The sequence below is a fragment of the Chaetodon trifascialis genome, chromosome 8, assembly GCF_039877785.1.
Source record: "Chaetodon trifascialis isolate fChaTrf1 chromosome 8, fChaTrf1.hap1, whole genome shotgun sequence".
Taxonomy (NCBI): domain Eukaryota; kingdom Metazoa; phylum Chordata; class Actinopteri; order Chaetodontiformes; family Chaetodontidae; genus Chaetodon; species Chaetodon trifascialis.
In genome coordinates, this window is record NC_092063.1 from 21,805,277 (window position 1) to 21,826,471 (window position 21,195).

General features: G+C 42.9%; 2 protein-coding genes across 2 annotated transcripts; one reads left to right on the forward strand and one right to left on the reverse strand.

Moving 5' to 3' along the window:
* The first annotated feature begins 684 nt into the window (after positions 1-684).
* On the forward strand, positions 685-7,873 carry htr6 (5-hydroxytryptamine (serotonin) receptor 6). The gene is made up of 3 exons (XM_070969530.1): positions 685-2,407; positions 4,807-4,941; positions 6,957-7,873. The coding sequence occupies exons 1-3, from the start codon at positions 1,490-1,492 to the stop codon at positions 7,311-7,313; spliced, it is 1,410 nt and encodes a 469-aa protein (XP_070825631.1). The 5' UTR covers positions 685-1,489; the 3' UTR covers positions 7,314-7,873.
* Positions 7,874-8,467: 594 nt separating this feature from the next.
* tmco4 (transmembrane and coiled-coil domains 4) lies at positions 8,468-15,807 on the reverse strand. Its single transcript, XM_070969529.1, has 14 exons — positions 15,718-15,807; positions 14,867-15,017; positions 14,214-14,388; positions 13,954-13,981; positions 13,387-13,516; positions 12,961-13,058; positions 12,599-12,742; positions 12,384-12,503; positions 11,686-11,850; positions 11,397-11,533; positions 11,043-11,127; positions 10,799-10,916; positions 10,504-10,621; positions 8,468-9,007 (listed from the first exon to the last, which is right to left on the reverse strand). Exons 1-14 carry the CDS (start codon positions 15,758-15,760, stop codon positions 8,468-8,470), a joined length of 2,052 nt encoding a protein of 683 aa, XP_070825630.1. The 5' UTR covers positions 15,761-15,807.
* Positions 15,808-21,195: the final 5,388 nt, after the last annotated feature.

Here is a 21,195-nt window from a genome sequence, read left to right on the forward strand (position 1 = left end):
AAGCATTTGGGATTTTTGACACAAACAACAGAAATGAAGACCAATGGAAAAATGAAGATAAAGCTTCACAAATGTATGTAAAATAAGTACAATTTTAACAAGCAAAATGATTGACAGCATAAGTATTCACACCCTTTGATGCACCAAGATCATTGTGACTAGTGCAGCCAGATTCAGAGCGTCAAAAGTACATCATTAAGCCAAAGAAGGATCAAACAAATTTGAAACAAATCTGAGACAAGGTTATTGAATTGGGAAGGATACAGGAACACTTCCAAGGCAGGCACGGAAGAGCGAAAAAGCTCAGTTATGTCCAGCATGATTCAGTCTTGAAAATCACTAAAGCATGAAAAAGTCAGGGTGGGGGAATTCTTTTTATAGATACAATGGACCTCACCACGACTGCTCTAAAAACGATTAAAAACACCATTCCTCTATCAAGAAAACAAAAAGCAGGTTGCATGAAAATAATCACAAATAGACCTAACTTTAATGAAAAAGCCCATCAAATCTTTATAATGCCTTAGAAAAATGCTGTAGTACTTGTACCTCAGTAGTTAAAAACACCATGACCAAACATGGAAAAAGACCACCCACACCAGCTCCTATGATGTAGAATTAGCATTTCTTGGCTGTGATTGTGCATGGTTATGCATTAACAGCTCCATGCTTTGACATGCTCCTTCTCAGAAGCTGTGCGCTCTGGCTGGGAGGCGCGCTGGAGTGGCCGACAAAGGGATTAACAGGAGCGGGGGATATAAAGGCAGCGTTACAAGGACCATGATACCTGTAGAGCACTTATGAACAGAGCCTTGCTTACAAATGACTGCTGCACAATTTCTGTGTTGGTTTCGGCTCCCCTACGCTCCCAGAATAAAAGGACTTGTGAAAGACAGCAGAGCTCCAGCTCGGCAAAGGACTTGCGGAAGCTGTACAATTCCACTTCTGTGAGGTGAGGCATAATTCTGAGAATGGGTCCTCGTTCTCCTCATCTTCAGTAGTTCCTCTCACCGACACAGCTCTCGTATGCCTTGTCGAGCTTATCTCTTTGTGCCCTCCTCCAGTGGCTGTCATCGTTGTGACATGCTGCCTCGAAAGCCTCTGTCAGCCGTCGAATGGCTCATTCTGGCTCTTAGCCGTGGATGAGGCAGGGACATGCTGGCCAGGATGGAGAGATGAGTGAAACTGTGTTGTTGATTTTGTACACTATACTGGTGGCAGTGGAAGTAATCTCAGGGCAACTGGATATATTCCTGCCAAAGGGGGATGGAGATATTTGCCCATGGAGAACAGTCCGATTAACCTTGACAGGGAGAGCGTTGGATGGCTTCTCGACACAAGACTGCAGCGGCTTCTTTTTGTCCAACAATGGCCCTAAAGTGAGAGCTGTGGCTGCAAAGAAGGACTGGTTGAGGTCTGCAACATTTCGTGGTGGTGCCTGAAGAGGAACCTCCAGGAGCTGGTTCATTGATTGTTGTTAAAAAGCACCATGGCAGACTCTCACTTGTCTAACTCCGTAGGAATCTACAACAGCAGCTCCCCCACCACCACCAGTGCGTGGAACATCACTGGCAGTGGCCCGTGGTTGTTGGCCTTCATGCTGACGGTCATCATCCTCATGACAGTCTGTGGCAACATGTTGCTAATTGCTTTGGTGTTTGCCCATCGCTCTTTGCGTTGCACCTCAAACTGCTTCCTGGTGTCTTTGTTCCTGTCTGACCTAATGGTGGCTCTGGTGGTCATGCCCCCAGCCATGCTCAATGTGCTGTGTGGTGCATGGGTGCTGTGGCCTGCCTTTTGCCCCATTTGGCTTTGCTTTGACGTCATGTGCTGCAGCGCATCCATCCTCAACCTGTGTGTGATCAGCCTGGATCGTTACCTCTTCATCATCTCACCGCTGCGCTACAAGCAGAGGATGACCCCACCTCGGGCGTTGCTCCTGGTAGGAGCAGCTTGGGGGTTGGCAGCATTGGCTTCCTTCCTGCCAATTGAGATGAAATGGCACAGCTTAGGCCACAAGAGTGGACACTCATTGGTTCCTGGGGTCAGCATTAGCAACATCAGCTCTTACTCTGACACACAGTATCCAGCGTCCTACTTTCAGCTCTCACCGGCGGGAGGCCTTTCCTTCCAGTGCCGCCTGCGGGTCACCTTGCCCTTTGCCCTGGTGGCATCAGTACTCACGTTCTTTTTGCCCTCCAGCGCCATTTGCTTCACCTACTGTCGGATCCTTCTGGCAGCGCGGAGGCAGGCGAAGAGGGTCGCAGCACTGAGCCACCCACCGCACCCACATCCCTCTCTTGGGGAACCTTCCAGGCCACCTTCACCTGGAGTAGCAGCAGGGCAAGCTCAGCAGGACGGTGATGACTGCAGTCACCAGGAGCCTCCTGTGTCACAAAATGTACCGGTAAGGAAGAGAGACCAAACATTTAAACACACCAGCAAGGGCAGATACTGTAGATACTTGAGATATATACTCTGGGTGCTCAGTCTATGAGTATTGAGTAAAATAATGAAGAATAAAGGTAGAAATTAGCAGTGATGTTAAAATGGCAGACAGGCCTTTAAGAAGAGACGACCTTAATGAGAGCAGGAGTTGAAAAGGGTAATTCTGTGAGTGGAGAAGGTAGCAAAAATATAATAACCAAATTACAGTTGTCCATCTATTGTGAGAGTTCTCAAGGTTGCCTTTTCCTTGACATTTTTAAAGTTTTACATAATGCTCTTCATACCTACATCCCTTAAAATGCCAATTACACAGTTGAAATCCGCTCCAAAGTTTCATATCATAAGTGCAGCAGTTATAACCCTGGAGATTTTATTTTTAAGATTATAGGCCACTGTATATTTCAAATGTAAAGCCTTTTTACCTGCCACGCAGCCTAATCAAAGATCTGAGTCTCGACCCACTTGACTGTCCTGATGCTGTAAAGTACCTTGGAGTTGACCCAGTTTGGAAGTATATCTGAAAGCATGTCTGGGTTGTTTTTTGATCAAACTTCTTTGTGTTCAACATTGCAGAAAACATTTTCATCTACCAATAAAATAACAGGGATTTTTGGACATCCAGTGCGTGTACTATTTAACAGTGAAGGTCTGTCGGATACTCGTGTCGTGGTGCTGCAGCAGGATGCACCTACGGCCTTTCCAGTGAAGCTGTTCAGTGATAAAGGAATCTGTCGACATGGCAAATGCCTTGTGGTGATGTCAAAGGATGATGCTTTGGTGTAGTGTACATGATTGAACATGAACCCATAGAGAACAAGGACATAATTAAGGAATACTGCACAAATATTTGTGCATGTATTGTTTACTTGTTGTCTGCAAGGACAGGGAGATTTTACTTGTCATGGACTTAATTTGTCCTTGTCAGGGTGTAAAAACAATCGTAAGAGATGCAGTCTTAATGTAGAAATAACTGTCCACCGACTACATGACATCGAGGTGAAAAATGTTTTCCTCTTCAGTTACTTAAAACCCAGGGTGTATAAAAGAAATGTAGAGAGCGATTGAAAGGGAAGAGCTGTAAACCTGCTTAGAAATCTTAGAGGGAAAGGTGCAGACAGTGTGTCAGATGTCTGCAGGGATCACAGCCACATCGTCTGTCACATATGCCGGCAGTAAAACCGCACACTCCACAACTGCCAATTCTAAATGAATTCTCAAGAAAGCCCAAAAATCTGGTGAACTGAGACCCCTTAGGGATTGGTTTTCTATTTTTCCTATTACGTATCTTTAAAATCATCTCGCTCTTTCATTCATCCTGAATATTCTGCATCAGTTTGCTCCAACGCTGAAGCCAAGTGACACTGAGAAGTGATATTCAAACCTTTTATAGCTGCTCCATCAGATGGAAACATTTTACGTGCATTATGCATCATTTTATACATTTTCCCAAAAATAAGTCAATAAAATTTAAAATCGAATTCTCTGAATTTCAAGAATGTTTCAAAGCATGAGGATGTAATGACTGGCCACCTGTGTAAGGTGTTCAGAAAATGTTTTTTTTACTGTAAACATTCTTAAGCAAGAGAAAAACAATCAATGTTTGTATTTGACCCATTTTTAAAGCAGGAGCATTTAGGATTTTGGCAAACGGACTTTCTTGCAGAGTTACTTGGATGAAAAGATCGATGATGCTCGTGTTCGTGTGTGTTAGCTATGGAGCTTCAGCCAGCAGATGATTAGCTTACATTAGCATAAAAACTGGAGGCAGGGGCAAACAGCTGGCCTGGCTGTTGTCAAAAGGAAAAAAAAATACCAGTAACATTAAAATCTGTTATTAATATATCATATCGTGATTGTTTAATCAGTATGCAAATGGTGACAAAAAAACATTGTTTGGTTTTACACCCAAGAATAGCCACAGCACAACTCCTCATAGACTTAAGTTGTTTTATAGATTAAGCAAGTGAGATGCTGGTAGGAGGATTTTCTATCAGTTGTTAGCCACACTAAGCTAAGCTAAACTAAGCTGAGCTGACTGGCTGCTTACTCTAGATTCACATCTAGCCTACAGGCATGAGAGTGCAATCGATCTTCTCATCTAACTTTTCTAAAATTATGAACAATTGCTCTAATTTAATTCATTTGCTTGGTTAAAAAGCTGGACAGCTTCATGCAAGCCACTAATTAAATGCATAAAGGACGTCAATATAAATTATTACGAAGTCATTATGGCCATAATGAGGTGCCCGGAGTTTTTTTTTTTTTTTTTTTCTCAAAATATAAATGTAAGCAAGAGAGATTTACATTGTATGTATGATTCTAGGACTGACTACGTCTAATGCTCTCTACTGTGCACAGCCATCAGTGAACAGTGAGCGTCGTCTGGCTCACAGGCAGGGTCGGAGGGCACTGAAGGCCAGTCTGACTCTGGGAGTCCTCCTGGGGCTCTTCTTCAGCGCTTGGCTACCTTTTTTCATCACCAACATGGCTCAGGTCAGTAGAGGCACCAGACACTGATTCTACCATACATTTAATGAATTGATGCAACAATTCAATATGCAATATTCCTTTATTCGTCCCACGAGGGGAAATTCCAACTATTAGCATCCATTTGATTTGTGATCAGATGAGCTGGAAGGGGCCAATAGCTAGCAAGTGTTCTTTCTTCATAGTAAGATTAAAAAATTTCCCTCGCCATTTAAAAAGTCTGACTTTGTTTGTATTTGTGACTCAGAGTTTTTTTTTGTTGTCAGTTTTCTCATAAATTTATATGTGGGATGCACGCTAATACAGTGTGAAATAAATGCAAAAGAAGAAAAAAGAAGAAAAAAAGACACACTTGGATACCGATCTATTTTTGTATTGGCCAGCCTTGGCGTCACAGCCTCTCCAAGCTATCCAACGAGGAAATAGATTGGCATTTCAGCTCCGTGTGGCTGACTCATTCCAAAACCCAGAAAACAACACACCAAAGTACCATTTATAATTGGTATTCTCTTTAAGCTGTTGATTTTGCTTTGATTAGACTGAGAGCACACATGCTCATTAGTCAGCGAGCAAACCTCGGTAGCCATGAGAAAAACCTCGGCGAAGAGTAAATGAATGTCAAAAACGGCTTAATCTAAATTGGTAATGACACTTGTCCTGTTTTTCAAGCTTTCAATGATCCAGTCATTTTGATTTCCCATCTGTGCCCTCTCGCTTCTCCCCTGCATAACATAGAGCACAGAGACTTGACTGTGTCTGCACTCTCCTTCCTTTTCACACCCAATGTGGTGTGTGAAACGCACCCCTCCTCTCCGTCCTATTCCCACCGCCTCCCCGTCTCATCTTGATAATATTGGAAGCGCTCCTCTAACAGCTGTCTCCTCCTTCACTGTCCTTCTCTGAACCTTGTGGTTATGTTCCACGTCAGTGTTTTTAACGATCACGCACAAATGTATTTGCAGGGTCTTTTTTTTAGGGAAAATTTGATGTTCCCTAAGGATGACAGAGATGGACAACTTATGTGATTAGTGAGGAAGAAAATCTTCTTTTGTTAATAAATTTGAATAGATGTGCACAATTAGCCAAAAATAATGTAAATGGGGCCAAAAAGCATTAAGAGGCACTAAATTTTTTTTTTTTTTTTTTGTATTTCTAGCTTTCTGTATTTCCTACATTTAAAAATGTATTTTTGTTTTAATTCTGAGTTTTCCCATAAATCATCCTTTGTTTTTGGATGGAAATAAATAAATGTTAACTTTACATATTAAATAAATATCTATTTTCCCAAAAGGATCAATAAATACATCAATTGGTGTAAATAAATAAATAAACATGTTTTTCTGTATCTATTTAATTCTTTATTTTTATGCGTCGTGGTGAGAGGCGTTATGTTTTCATGCCGTCTGTTTGCTTCCACTATCATGAACATGATACCTCATGAACACTTTGGGGTAATTTCTTCAAATTTCCTTCAAGGATGATCTGATTAGATTTTAGTGGGCAAAGATCAATGGTCAAGGTCATTGTGACTTCACAAAAAAATACACTTTCATTACTTTTTATCAAAGTCCTTCAAAGTCCTCACTACATATATTATTACACACAGATGTAAACTGTAATGTGATTGGCTGGTGGAGGCATAAAACCGTGAGGTGGTCATTCTAGTTTTTTATTCGCAGCCTGCCCTAAATTAAATGTGCATTGTTTTGTTTTTCTTTAAACAAAGTTACATTTACACTGTGTGTATCCTTGAAGTCTAATAAATGCACTGAATTCATTTCCTTCCTCATAAAACCTTTGCATGTTTGGATACTGTATTCATTGTTGAAATCTGCTTCTTTGGAGCAACAGGTATTGCCTTACAGGATACGCAAGGATGCTGGCGTGCATGTTTGTGTATTCTTGTGAATGTGCACAATACAAACAAAACAGGGACCCTCTCATAAAAACATTGCTATGAAAAATTATATTCCTCTTCTGATGCCTTGATGCCTGCAATTCTCTCCACCGTCTTCATTCAGGCAGTGTGTGAGTGCGTCCCTCTTGCACTCTTCGACGCCATCACCTGGCTGGGCTACTGCAACAGCACAATAAACCCCATCATCTACCCGCTGTTCATGAGAGACTTCAAGCGAGCTCTGGGGAAGCTCTTGCCCTGCTGTTCGTCGCGGTTAACCAGAAGACCCTCACCGGCGCTCTCCCTCTCTCTCCGCAACTCAGGGGAGCCTAACCTCGCCAGCAACCCCACCTCTCCCCTGGCCTCTGACCCCACCCACCCACCTGCCACTGCCACTGATGCCGTCAACCTGTTGGACGCCGAGCACGCTGGCATCGAGTTGCCTCTGCTTCTGCCCAATCAGGTCGACACCCTGGACTGAATGGCAATTATGGAAATAAAATCAGCCAGTATGTTTTGTCAGGGGTGATGGCGGAAAAGTGCTTCGCCACGCATTGAGCATACAATGTGTACTTTCTGCCACTCTCGATCAAAACAATAGTGAAGGATGGAGTTTGATGATGTTGTGAAGTAGCATGGGATCATGGGAACTTCATTGTTCAGCAACCACCACTGCAGATGAAAATGAATAATCATGATTCATCAGTGACCAATAATAACAATAGTAATCAAGGCTAGCTAGCTAGTCCCCTGACTTCCTTTGTCACTCTCTGATGTGTCCCTGGAGGTTATAGCAACTAGAGGCGGTAATAATGCCATTGACAGGAGGTCAAATGAATAAAACTACATTTCTCTGGGTGTGAATATTGCTGGAAATATTTGGATAATGTAAGTACACAACTCAACAACATATATAACCTAGGTCTGGTCGTTTTTAAACATTTGAAAGCAGAAATGTTACCTGTGAAGCCTTAAAGAGGTTTCCACATCAGAGAAACACAGAAGAATCATATTTAAAATCTTTATGTTTACAGAAAAATGTCTATGGACATGAATTCAGTCAGCTTAATGAAATATGGCATTACCAAACACAAAAAGTTAGGGTTGAGACTATTTCCAATTATCAGTGCCAGTACACAATGTAATCTGACTCTCTGTAAGACAGCACTTCACATTGATAGAACGGAGAAAAGAAAGGCCTTGAAGAAGACACATTCACTGAATTGCCCCCAGCCTGGTGGAATTCAATTTACCATGATAATATCCACAGCGCCCAAACCAACGGATGGAAATTACAAGGACGAGAGCAACGAACATGTCACCTATTTGGCACCATCTTCTAAAGCCTGCAGCACACAAGTGATATTTACAGGCATTTGATCTCACAGGGAGCTCAACCAATAAATTATTATGCTATTTACAGTTTGTAAAAAATCTACTTCATTTACATAATTCTAAATTGTTATTAAATTAATGCAATAGTCTAAAAGCACCATTTAGTGGTTCAACAACGCAGTTAACTGAGGGGCTTTTCACTTGAGGCTGCTGTCTCTGGCATGTCAGTGTGTTGAGAATGGAATGAATATTTTCTCCAACAAAGCTTTGAGGCTGAAAACAACTTGAGAAGATGAGATTTTACAGGGAAGCAGCTGGTCCTGTGACATGCTCTTTACAAGTTTGGCTTTGGCCTTTGTTAGTGTGCGTGTGCTCTATAGTCCAGTGCCTATCATCCCAGCTCCATGATATCTGTTCATCGTCACGGTCGGCCTCCTCCACGCCGTCACACAGGGCGTTAAGAGCAGAGGCCGTGGCGTCATCAGCAGCGTGCTCTTCTGAAATAAGTGGCAAATTGTTCGTGACACCCTCTGATTCTGTATCATTCAATGAGTCCAGAAGGTCTGAAATATCAGGGATATCCCAACCGTCACCTGTCTCCTCTGTCTCTGCCATGTCTTTCATGTCTCTACTTTCCTCTGTGCAAGCCTCCTCAGCTTGAGTTTGGGTCCCAGTCACTTGTTGCTCATTGGGGATTTGGTCAGGGATGTCCACTGTCCCCTTTGTAGTTGTTGCAGGCTGAGGAAGAGCAAAAGAGGCTCCTGGGACTTCTTTGGTGGGAACACCTACTGCCACCAAGATAGTGTCCATTTGACGCATGTAGTCCAAGTGACCGTTGACCTGGGAAGCACAAACATGGTTTTAATGTCTCTGACTAAATAAGAATACAGATTTCTTTGTAAATGATACATTTTTTAAGGAAAAGATTATTACTTTGTACAAATCTTTTCATATTTTCTCTGTACAGCAGATTTTCCTATTCCTCACATAACATGAACAGTTATATAGTGTATGGTGCTTCACACATGTCAAGTATCTTTATACTCTTTTTCTTTATGCTCAGCTGAGTGAAATGTAAATGAAACCTCTGATACTTCAACAAAACAACTACCATGACCGGTGCTGCGTGTGAATCATTACGGTGGCAGAAAGGGACCTGAAACTGATGAGCAGGGGCCTTATTCTTTTCTCAGCTTTTAATTTCATTTTCCCAATGCGACTGTCTGTTAAAAAACTCTGTATTTATTTATATTACATAAAAAAATGTATCTCATAACACTTTACTCATGCTTTTTTGTATTCTTTATAAAAATCTCCAGCTTGGTGTTTGTTTAAGGCTAATATTTTTCTATTAACAATGGGTCATGTGACTATGTGTAATGTGAAACGAGTTGGTCATAGCAGTGATCCCACAAAGAATTAGCACCAAACTGTGCACTTTCTGTCAGCTCTACAGCTGCTTTGGTTTTACAGCCCACGACTTTGCTGCTTTGGTTCACTCTCACCGCTCTCATTACTCTCGTTACTCTCGTTTCCAGCGGTAGGAGATGGCTGTTGGCAGCGAGATAGCTCTGCTAAACCCACTGGACAGTCCCCGCTCAGCAACCAGCAGACAGACACAGTTAGAGACTAGCTGGTGAGCAGTGGAGCATAAAGCAGTGAAAGAGAAGAGCCAGATATGTCCCTCAGTAGCTGGTGAAGACCAAAACAGAGGGTGGTACTCTAAATAAACTCTGTATCTCATAGATGTGTAAATAGGCAACTGCTTGCTAACATCATGCTTAGCATAAAACCTTACAAGGTGACAGTCAGGCAGTGTTGCGTGCACAGCCTCTTCTGCTGCCTTCAAGTGGTCAAAAAACAATCCATACTTATCTACGGACAAGGTAAGATTCACAGTGAGGAAAGGAAAATATGATTTCAGTTGTGGACCACGGCCTCTTTACAAAAGCTAAAAACTGCAAAAGCATAGCTAATGGATCCCCTTTGAAACCAATAACCTTTACAAGCAACAGAGACACGAGGACGTCAGACGAGCTGCAGACACTGTCCACTGTGGAGAGTATGTATTCAGTCGGGTAGGATAGTGTCAGTTGTGTGTACCCTCTCATCAGTTGATCAAGGACCCCTCACATTATTCCACAGGCTCTGATCTAACAAACAAACATGGCATTTTTATGCCTGAAAAGCATCAGTTTGAGGCAACTGCTGCGCGTGGCTCTTCTTGAGAGGTGACAACCTTGAGATGTTAAACAATCTTCAGCTCATACGTACTTGAGCGACTATTCAATAAGGAAACTTTAGTGGGCCTAATTTAAATACAAGCTGTGACTCACCACGGAGGAAAGATCCACATTGATGATGCGCCGATCCTGGAGGTTGATTGGCTGTAGCCCAGCAACAGAAAGTTGTGCAGCTGAACTTCGGTACAAGAAGCCAAGGAGCCAGTCCCCTCTGATAGGTGGATAGTTCAGAAAGTTATTAATTCATGCAAGACTTAAATTACATATCCTGTCGAGACATTTCCAAATCCACTGCAGCCAAAACAATGGACATCAAATATACTGTAAACATACACTGCAAACAGGTAAACATTTCACTGCATACTGCAGGATGGAGCTCTGTTCCTACCTGCAGTAGCCGTTCACTATTTTTCCAGCCACCACCCTCGTCATTCTCTCCCACGCCTTTTCAGAGCCGTCCACAGGGGCCCCCAAGAGGACTACATCCTCCACTACTCCTTCACTGCCTGAGGAATAACGACAATAACAATGCGAACCTCCTTTAGATTAGTTCGAACCACATTTAAATGTTTATTATTTAGGGCCATCATCATGGCATTTCTACTCTGAAATATGGTGAATCTACAGAATACCTTGGTCATTGGCAAGCTCCTGTAGACAGTAGTAGATAACTCTAGCCCCAAGACTGAAGCCTATGAGACTGACGGGCCGCTTCCCCTTCAAATACAGAGAGAAAGAGAAGAGATGCAGAATTCTGAGGAAGCTGTCATCCTCTTTGTGTTCACTGAATGCAGGCAATTGTTCAGATCAATAAATACAGCATGTCATTTAGGTTTTAGGTTTAGGAGTACAATCAAAGAACAGAAACATTGTGGTTGAAGTGAGCACACAACATAAAATGACCAATTCTGGAGTGGCTGCTGACACAATGCTGTGGTACACTATGGCATGTGTGTCTGAACAGAGGTAAGAGGTAGTACCAATACCTGCTGTCTGCTCCTCAAAACCTGTGCCAGGTGTTTCCCCACCTCAGCTGAGCGGTTCAGACAAACACACCAAGGGTTGTCAATGACGCTGGCTGCTGCCAGCAATGACGCAGGCCATGTCAGAGCTGCCACGATGCCTGGACAGTGTGATGGAGTAAAAGACATCAGTGGGTGCAAGGGTCGGTGCAACAAAAGGACAATGGCTAGATAAGACAGGATTGTTTAACAGATATCCACTCATCATCAATGCAGCAGCATTGACTGAGTGCTTCATGCGTGACTGTCTCACCTGAGAGCACCGTGTACTTGAGCGCTTCTTGGGCCACCATGCTGACCAGCCCATCCAACAGAGAGGTCATGGCTGAGCCCAGATCCCTGAGGAAACGTGACTCCCAAACTAGGCAGTACTGTTCCCCACACTCACCCAGGCTGCACCACGGGGCCTGGAACGAACCTGGAAGATAGCAGTTGCATTTTTAAGTAAGGAAACCGCTAAGCAGCACTTGTAAGTGAAGTGTTTTGGGGCCATTGTATGTGAAGGGGTATTAAGCTTGTGTAAAACTGAGTGTATTTTGTAGTGGGGGCAGAGAGCTGCATGGTTTTATGTAAAACCAAAACTTAAGTGGTTTGTTTGTCTAATCTCAGGCGGACGCTCTACTGGTATAGTTTGAGAACACTGTATGCAGATTTTTGCTCAAAAAAAGAGAAAAGGGCTGCAATTTATCCAGTTTGTTCTAAACTGAACTATGCAACTGACATGGTACAGACAGCTGTTGGAAGGCAAAGGATTTTGCAGCGTCGCTGCAGGGTTAAATTCAGTGGTTATCTTGCCAGGATGTCTGAAGATTAATACCTCTGAAGGCAAAATATTACGCCACAAACAGATAAATAAATTACATATACTATGATGGATGATTAATCCGTATAGCCATCACCTACTCTGGATATTGGAAGTGGTTGTAGTGAGACAGCAGAGGCCACACTTACTGTATTTACCACTGCAGAGCCAACCTGTCACTGCGATCGTCAGGTGAAGATGCTTCCCGGAGCTCAGTGGCAGGAATTCAAATTCCTCTATCGCCCCAACGCACTTATTCATCTTATAGCCTGGAGAGACAATGTATGAAAATGAAATAAAGGCAGCCGAGAAGCAAAAATCAAGTAGCCTTTCAGCACACGATCAGCACACGATCACATCTTACCAGTCAATCCAGCTCCTGCTGCTCCAAACAGCGAGGCCATGATTGCAATGCCAGTGGCTGAGCCCAGAGCAGCGGCCCCTCCAGCGCCCAGCACGGCACTGGCTCCTGCTGCCACCAAGGGGGCTGCCAGCCCACCTGTCACCCCTGGCAAAGGCACAAGGAGTGCAGTCAGTACAGAAAGAAAGCAAGTTGACGCGATTCCCTGAAAAGTTAACTCTACAGAAGGCAAAATGCAACTTTTGAAAGAGTGTCATGAACCGATGAAAGACGCGAACTTGATGTGTGTGCGTCCACATCAGATACAAGATGTTTCAAATGCCCATCTAAAGTTTTCCAAAGCACTTTGAAGCCGGAAAAATCACCAATCACGGTTCCTCCGCCCACGGTGGCCAGTCCAATGAGGAGGTAGCGTCGTAACTTTCGCCCTCTTTCTCTCCTCTGCCGCCGAGACGACTCCTCTCTGATGGAGATGCAGAATCAGACAGACCATCCGTATTAGCTGAAATATTCATTGGCACTCAAAATAAAAATGTCAAATGGCTGTTTTGGTGCATTTAAAATGGCATCTTGAAAACATTAAGCTGCTTGTTTATGCCACACATCTATTCTCATGCTGTCATGCTGGATACAGGTGTGACTGCCACACACAGTGCTGTGTTGTGTGTTGTTTAAACAGTCTGACATGCACAAGATTAAAAAAAAGACAGAGCATATTACCACTCGGCATTTTGAATTAACTGAGGTTTAAAGTTTATAAGACTGCTTTCCACCATCCAACCATAGCTTACTCGCTCTCCTCTCCTCCATCCCTCAGCTTCTCTCCCAGTGTTTCCTCAAACTCCTCCTGCTGATGTGGAAAGACCCGCAGCAGACAGCTGACATGACGGATGAGAACCCTCGCTCTGGCGTCATATTGGCCTGAGTGCACGACAGACCATGAAAGTCATAATGTAACATGCATAGAATAATTTATACCAACTTAAAAGCAGAATGAGTACATTTTTTTAAATGTATATAATCCCTCTCAATCATCACTTATGACCCACTAGAAGTGTGTGGCAGTGTCTGTATCGACCCTGGTCGGTATTTTCTTATTTTGTTGTGTTCGTGATGTTTCTGGGTGTCAACCTTTAGGCAATAGGTGTGCAGCCCCGAGCCAATAACAGCATGCAAGGTGTGAAGGCTGCAGGTGGTACAGTAGGCTGTGCTCTGGTAACCACAGTCTGGGGGGGGGGCACCTCTGGAGTGGCTGAACCACGGGGAGGGGCCAACTTTGAATGTTATGTGTCCAAAGCACAGCTGATAAATCCTACTCAGTCTGCCAAGCAGTCATTAGCTCATCAAAGGATTCTTACCGTCTTTGACAGAAAAAGACACCAGGTCCTGTAATAGAAAGTGAAAGCTGGTTAGAAAAGCTGGTGTGTGTGTGTGTGTGTGTGTGTGTGTGTGTGTGTGTGTGTGTGTGTGTGTGTGTGTAGAAGTCCAGACAGAGCATGAGCGCAGCACAAATGACTGTTATCAGAAACAAAGCCAGAAGCTAAATGACAGTGCCATCAAACCACAAGGTGACGCATGACAGTTTCATGTCATTTCATCCTCCATTTAAGTGACACACCTGTATGAGGGGGGTGGCCCCAGCAGCCAGCAGTGGCTCGGCCTGTAGGATGGAGAGGAAGGTGTCGGAGCCCTCGAAGCCAAGGCCTGACAGGAAAGCCCCCATAACCGGCATCACTGACTCATCCAGGTCCAGCCAGTGGACCAGGCCCTGCAGATACTGTTCCCTGAAGCCACTGAGAAACACACAACTGCTCATCTCAAGTCAAACAACAGTTTGGTTAAAGCTTTATTACTCACTCACAGTTTAGTTAAAAGGTCATTAATCCAAGTGCTTATTCAGTGGAAGATGAAAAAGGAGCTTTCACAAATGTTTCATTTGTGCTGTAATTCAAACTGTGAGTGCAGCTGTGTGCAGAATGTGTACGTCCAAATGATCTTGTAGTTTTTATCATTGAGGAGGGCACAGGTCAGTTTGTACAGAAGCCAAGTTATGAAAATATAAACAAATCAAAAGGTCAGGACCAGTACTCCCTCTACACTGTGTGACTGTTGAAATACTGCATGTCTGATAGTTAAGCACACAGACATTCATATCTTATCAGTCATCAGTCACTTACATAATATATTATGTGGAATTAGAGGAAAAAAACTAAAGCAAGCGCTCTTCAACACAATGATATGACGAGGAAGGACACACACAGACTCTGTTACCTGTTTTCAGGTCCAGGGAACAACTGGCCCAGAGAAACAGCACACAGAGCAGCATAAGCAAAGCGGCTCTGCTCCGTCAGCTGCCTGCTGATCATTTCCTCTGGGCTCTGGTCACGTGGGGCATCTTGCGTTGTCCCTGCTCCCCCTGGGTCTGAGGTGATATAAATGGACAAAGCTTAATTATTAACTTGAAGGTAGCAGTTTGATTCAGTCACATCATAGACGAAACCATACACGAGTCACAGACGAAGACACGTTAATCATAAGTGCGAAAATCCTTCAAAGACATGGTATTTGAACTTGGGAGTACGCAACGTGTAAGAACGAAGGAAGATTTTATTTCAAATGCTGAATGCCGAATTTAGCAGACGAGTCCACTAATTGATATGAGGTCTTATGTCATATTCCACGGATATGTTAATATGACCTACGAAAAATGTTGCATGAGACATTGGAGATTTCTGAGCGTTGTTTAGTTTGACGTGTCGCTCTGTTCCCGCAAATAGCCCGACGAAACTGGGTTAAATGTAGTCTAACTTTGTGCTTCTCATCATGTCTCTGATGAACTGACCTGAATTCAACATACAGGCTGCTAAAATATGTGTGTGGCCCACGTGTTTTCCCCCAGTCCTTATGGCTGTAATTTCAAATAAAGCCAATACAAAACCAAAACCAAAACCAGTGAATTTCAACAACAACACAGCTACATACAGCTGGCTGATGGTGGCCGTGCAGCCTCGGGGGGTGAACTAGCTAACGGTTCAGTGCTAACTTCTCATAGCGTCGTCAGTTTAATAACCTCTTCTACTGCCGCCACTCACGGGAATTAATAAACAAAGTCTACATAATACCTGGAGCAAAACTGGTCTCCGTACCGCTCTGTTTTTCCTCCATGGCCACAGATGTCTCAACTCTGTTCACTGAACTTTTGTTGCCTTCACGTGTTCATTCTGTGCTCTGACATCAGCCAACGACCACGTAAATTTATGCGACATTCACAAGTCCAAACGCCAGCGATGATAAATATTCCCCAAAAGCACCAAATGCAGAAAAATCATTTCTTGTTGATGTTTTACTGTTAACTGTCAACCCGCACAGTGCTAATGTGTACCAATTAAATGCAGGGGACAAATGTACAGAAACACGTCCGTTAATATGATTTATTACTTTAAAAAAACCTGCTGTGTATACCACCGTTATCGCTAAAATACAGCTTCCTATGTCAAACTTTTTTTTAACTAATGTAAGGGGTTGTTATAACTTTAATGGATATATTTTCGACTGTACTTGAAAGCATCATCTGTTTGCAACTTTTGCGTGACGTAACTTCCACGTACACTTAGAGCAGGGCAGGGGTGTATTCACGATTAAAACGTTTTGGAATGTGTTTGTGACATAATTAATATTAAGTTGATTAATTAGACATCTTTGGGCCAGGAATGAGCGCTTGTGTGCCACGGGAGGCTAAACCAAAGGCACCAGCCGCTGCTTTCACTGATTCACACTACTTAACACACACAGAGAGGAAATAACCAGTGCAATCGAAAACCAGGGTTAATACAACGACTGGCCAGTAGGTGTGAGTGTAACATTTATTTTCTCGTCCCGCATCATTTTTCAGCAGCTCTGGAAGAACAACCCTGATTATAGCAATTATTAAACTCAGTGGTTTACTTTTCAAAATGTAGGTTATTCTGACATGTGGCAAAGTTCCCTATGAAGTTGAACAGTATAGCCATAATATTCATTTTTAATTTGTTTGCCGTCTGTTCATGCATATATCAGTCTGTTCAGAGTTGTTCCAAGGTCTATCTATGAACGTCTGCCACTTGAAAAACCGCTTTCTCTCAGATGCTGGATGACAGTAGGCCTTCATAACAATGAGGACGGTTGCATGCCCGTAACTCAAGGAAGCAGCTTCTCTCAAGGACATGGTCGTGGAGGCACACTGGAAACTGATTAGATGTTGCCAATGGCAAAGACTGCAACAGACAGCGCCATTGTTGAATGCTGTGTGGTTAATAAATTGATTTGAAATGTGACCGGGTCACAAGCGTAAAGACACAACAGCAGGAGGCACTTTCAATAGAACAAGGCCAACGCTTTTGGAATGGCTGGAATTTAATGGGATTCTGTGATCTTGTTTATGTGCAAGGGAGATATGGACTCTGAGTCATACACGGCCAAACCCAACTGTATACAAACCTGATTCCAAAAAACCTGGGACGGCATGTAAAATACACATAAAACAGAATGTGATCATTTGCTAATCCTTTTAACATACACTGAACAAAAACAGCACAGAGACAACATATTTAATGTTTCACCTCATCAGCTTCATTGATTTTTTTTAAATATATGTTCATTCTGAAATTGATGCAGCAGGAGCAACTAAAGGCTGGGAAAGTTGTTGAATGCTCCAAAAACACCTGTTTGGATCATTCCACAGGTAAACAGGTTCATTGGTAACAGGTGATAGTATCATGATTGGGAATAAAAGGGGCATCCTGGAAAGATGTGGTTCACCACTTCACCACTGTGAACACATGATTGTTTAAAGGATATTACAACATGGACTCAGGAACACAATAAAACCATTCCTGGTAAACAGTTGCTTTGCAAATGATTGCATTCAGTTTTTATTCACGTTTTAAAAGGCATCTTAACTTCTTTTATTATTATATAGTCAGGTATACAGTATGTGTGGTATACTATAGTATAGTATAGTAGGCTATGTCTAGTACGGTATACTATAGTATACTTTTGTATAGTAGACTATGTCTAATATGATATAGTATAGTCTGTGTAGTATGAGAAGGTGGTTATCCAGGAATCAGGGTTAAGTGCATTTTAACATCTGATTCAATGTATGTCAATGATTCCTTTAAGCAGGTGTCACTGTGCTTCAGCCTGTTTGTGTGTCTGTGTCTGTGGCATCATTTCATCCCGCTGTTTTCATATACGCTCTCTGATCCCTGTCTTGTTGATCTCTGACATTCTCTTGGGTATTTTCAGACAGTGTGGCTTGTTGTCTCTTCACCCACTCCCTTTCCATCTGCTTCATCAGCTCCAATTTACCGTATACACTTGGCACCACTGTCATCCTGCTTCATGTTTTCCAGTTTGAATTCTGCACAATGACAAGAGAGCCAGGCAAACACCGGAAAAGTGCACAAGGGCGGATAAAACTTCCACCACATCTTCGTGTGGAGGAACTGTTAGTACAGTGTGGGCACTCTGTCAAAATAATATCCTGGCCTTGTCACAGAGGAATCTCCAAACCTACGTGTGCTGTATTTGTCTCTGAAAGGCATCCTGTTTATACAGCCTACTGGACAGTCTCGAGTGTCTCATAAACAAGCCTTTATAAGTAGTAAAGCCACAGCTTGATTGCAAATGGTAAACAATAGTGTGTCTTTATTTGGAGTGCATAGTATGAATAATGATTTCTACATTAAATGCCACAAGTATAACATACACAACTAACTGCTGATGACGCACAGACAGAGGCACTGTGAGAGGACAATTGTTGAATAGGACTCATATGAGTCCCCTTTTTAGACTTCTTCAGCCTTGCCTGGACTTGTAATCATAGGAAAATAAAAGCCAAACTCTGAAAACCTTGAGTGTTGAAAGGCAGTGATAGAAAAGATAATATGAAGTGAGCTCCTGCTGTACCTTGCATAAATTTCAGGCTATTTGTACACCTGAGCCCAATGTCCCTGGTAAAAAGTGCTTTTAAATCTGCTGTTACCGGTGCATTGCCTAAAGCACAAAATAACTGTAACGTTCAAAATGTCTTGAAATGTTTTATGACCGGGGATGTACTGATCCACTACTTTTCCAGTTGAAGTTGGATGTCTGCCGATATCAGCACTGACCTGACACCAGTGTTTAGTTAATAAGTTGCATGTCTCACTGTGTAGAAGAGACTGAGATTATTCTTTTGCATCTTTTGTGTGGCAACATAAGACTTGACTTAACAGGACTGAACAGGAGTTAAAATTTTGCAGTATAAAACAATACAACTGCCTCAAATGAGAGCAAAATGCAGTCATGGCAGGGAGCCTTGGAGCTGTGTGATGGCATCCTCTGACCATTGTGTGGTTCTGTAGGAGTGATGATGCTTAAGTACCTGTTTTACTGTCAGGGTGTTGTTAAAAACGTTTTAAAAAGGGAAACAGAATAGCTTGTGCAGTGGGGATGATCGGACACGGGCTGTTTTCCCTTCTGGTGCGAATATCCACATGAAATGATGGCAGAACATTGTCTAGTCTGCAACTGATATAATCCTCCAAGATAAACATCGGAGCTCCAGATAACTTAGCCAATGTAATAACAGCAATGGAAATGCCAGTAGAGCATTTGCATCCTCAGCTACCAGCGAGGGATGCAGAGCCAGATTCTGTTTTATGTTCCAAAATGCAAATGTTACTTTTTCCTTTGTCATTTTGTGCTGGTTTAAAGCTGTAACCGTAAGGGAGGTGCCTGTTACATTTCTTGATCTGAGCTGTAATTTAGAAAAACACTACCAGTGCACTGCTGACACATGGCGTTGGACGAACAAGAAGTGTATATCCAGTCCATATATCTGGGTCAATATCAAACACTTTGTGTTTTACATGGCAAAATATTGCAAACTTGTGTTTGGAGTGGCAGAAATTCATATAGTAATTGATTAGTTGAACTTGAATTATTTGGAACTATTTTAAAGATCAATTAATAATTCCAATGATTTTTCATGAAAAAAATATCAAACATTCACTTGTTCCAGCTTCTGAAACGCTTTTCTTTGTCTTATATGATAGTAACCTGAATATCTTCTGGATTTGGACTGTTGGTTTGTTTAAACAAGCATTTTGATGTCAGTTTTGGGTCTGGGAAATTGTGATGGGCTGTTTTCAGATTTTTAAAAATATTTTGTTGATTCGCCGATTACTTTGAGAAAATAATCAGCAGATGAATCTTTAATGAAAAGAATTGCTAAGTAGTTGCTGAGATGCTGCCGTGCGAGCTTTGACAGTTTTAGGTAGACATTACTGCCTCACAGCCAATACTGATACTGTTTAAAACCACGGAAGCTTTAGATATTTTTCCACAGGAATAAGGCAAACTCTTTAACCTGGCCAGCAGCCTGCACGTCTCACACATCACCCAGTGATCTCCCTCAGGCTAAAACTCCTCTTCCCTCTTGTACTTGAGCTATGTCACACAATCTACCTGCGTTTGTGTGTGTGCTCAGTCTTGCAATGGATTACTCATTGAAAAGCAGACAGGCAGACAGCCAGAGCTCACGCCAGACAAGTTCAAACAAAACACCCCCCAGTCTCCCCCATACCATATCACTAACAGACAATGTCAGGTTTCTTCTCCTTTCTGTCACCTTGACACTCAACAGGAGGGGAGCTGAGTGAAACCAAGACAGACTGGACTGAATGACCTGTGGGGCACTGAGGAGGGCGTGTTGTGTATGCATACTGTAAAAAGAAAGAGCAGGAAGTGGGAAACAGATAAAGAGAGAGGCTGAAACTCTGAGCATGTGCAGAACGTGCCTGGAAGTGAAAGGCACAGACTTAAGTGGGGAGGCAGCGGATGTGGATGACAGGTGATTGTGTTAACAGGCAGGCTGGGCCGGACAGCAGGGTTGTCATCTGTCTGTCATTAATGGATGGTGGGACGTTCACCACACCTGGTCAGGTGTTTGAGGAAAAGTTTGCACCGCAGACTCACATTATCCCTGGCCTGATATGACTGCTGCACATACATCAGGACTCAGATTTGACCAGGTGGGGAGATTGTAGCTTGTGAATGTATGAGCCTTTGTGTATATTCTCTTGTTATTTGTACTCTCCTTTACTGCGAGCTGATACAAGACAAGAGTGGCTTGCCTCACTGATAGCTTTGATAGGTTGCCAGGTCCTCCCCCAACTCAACCTGCCCTAACAGATGCACTTGTAATTACAACACATCCTTGCTTTTTTAAACCTTCAGACATACCACAATAGTGACTTCAGCTACCTTTTGTGTGAGCGCGCATCGGCCCATGTGTGCATTTATGCTGCATATGCATGCATGCGCGTGTGCACCTCTGTCAGCGTACATGTGACGACGTGTGCGTGCTTGTGTCTGTGTGTTTGTACAGTATACAAGAGTGTTACCAAGGGTGGAAAGCAGCTGGGGCAGCCGAGGAGGGAGTGTGCGTGGTGAGGAGCAACAAGAGGGAGAGGAATCACAAAGGGAGGAGAGAATGGAGAATCCAGCTGCTATCCGCTGTGGCCAAAACACTTTGGAGAACCAGCTGAAAGGGAGATGGTGAAAAAAAAAAGGAA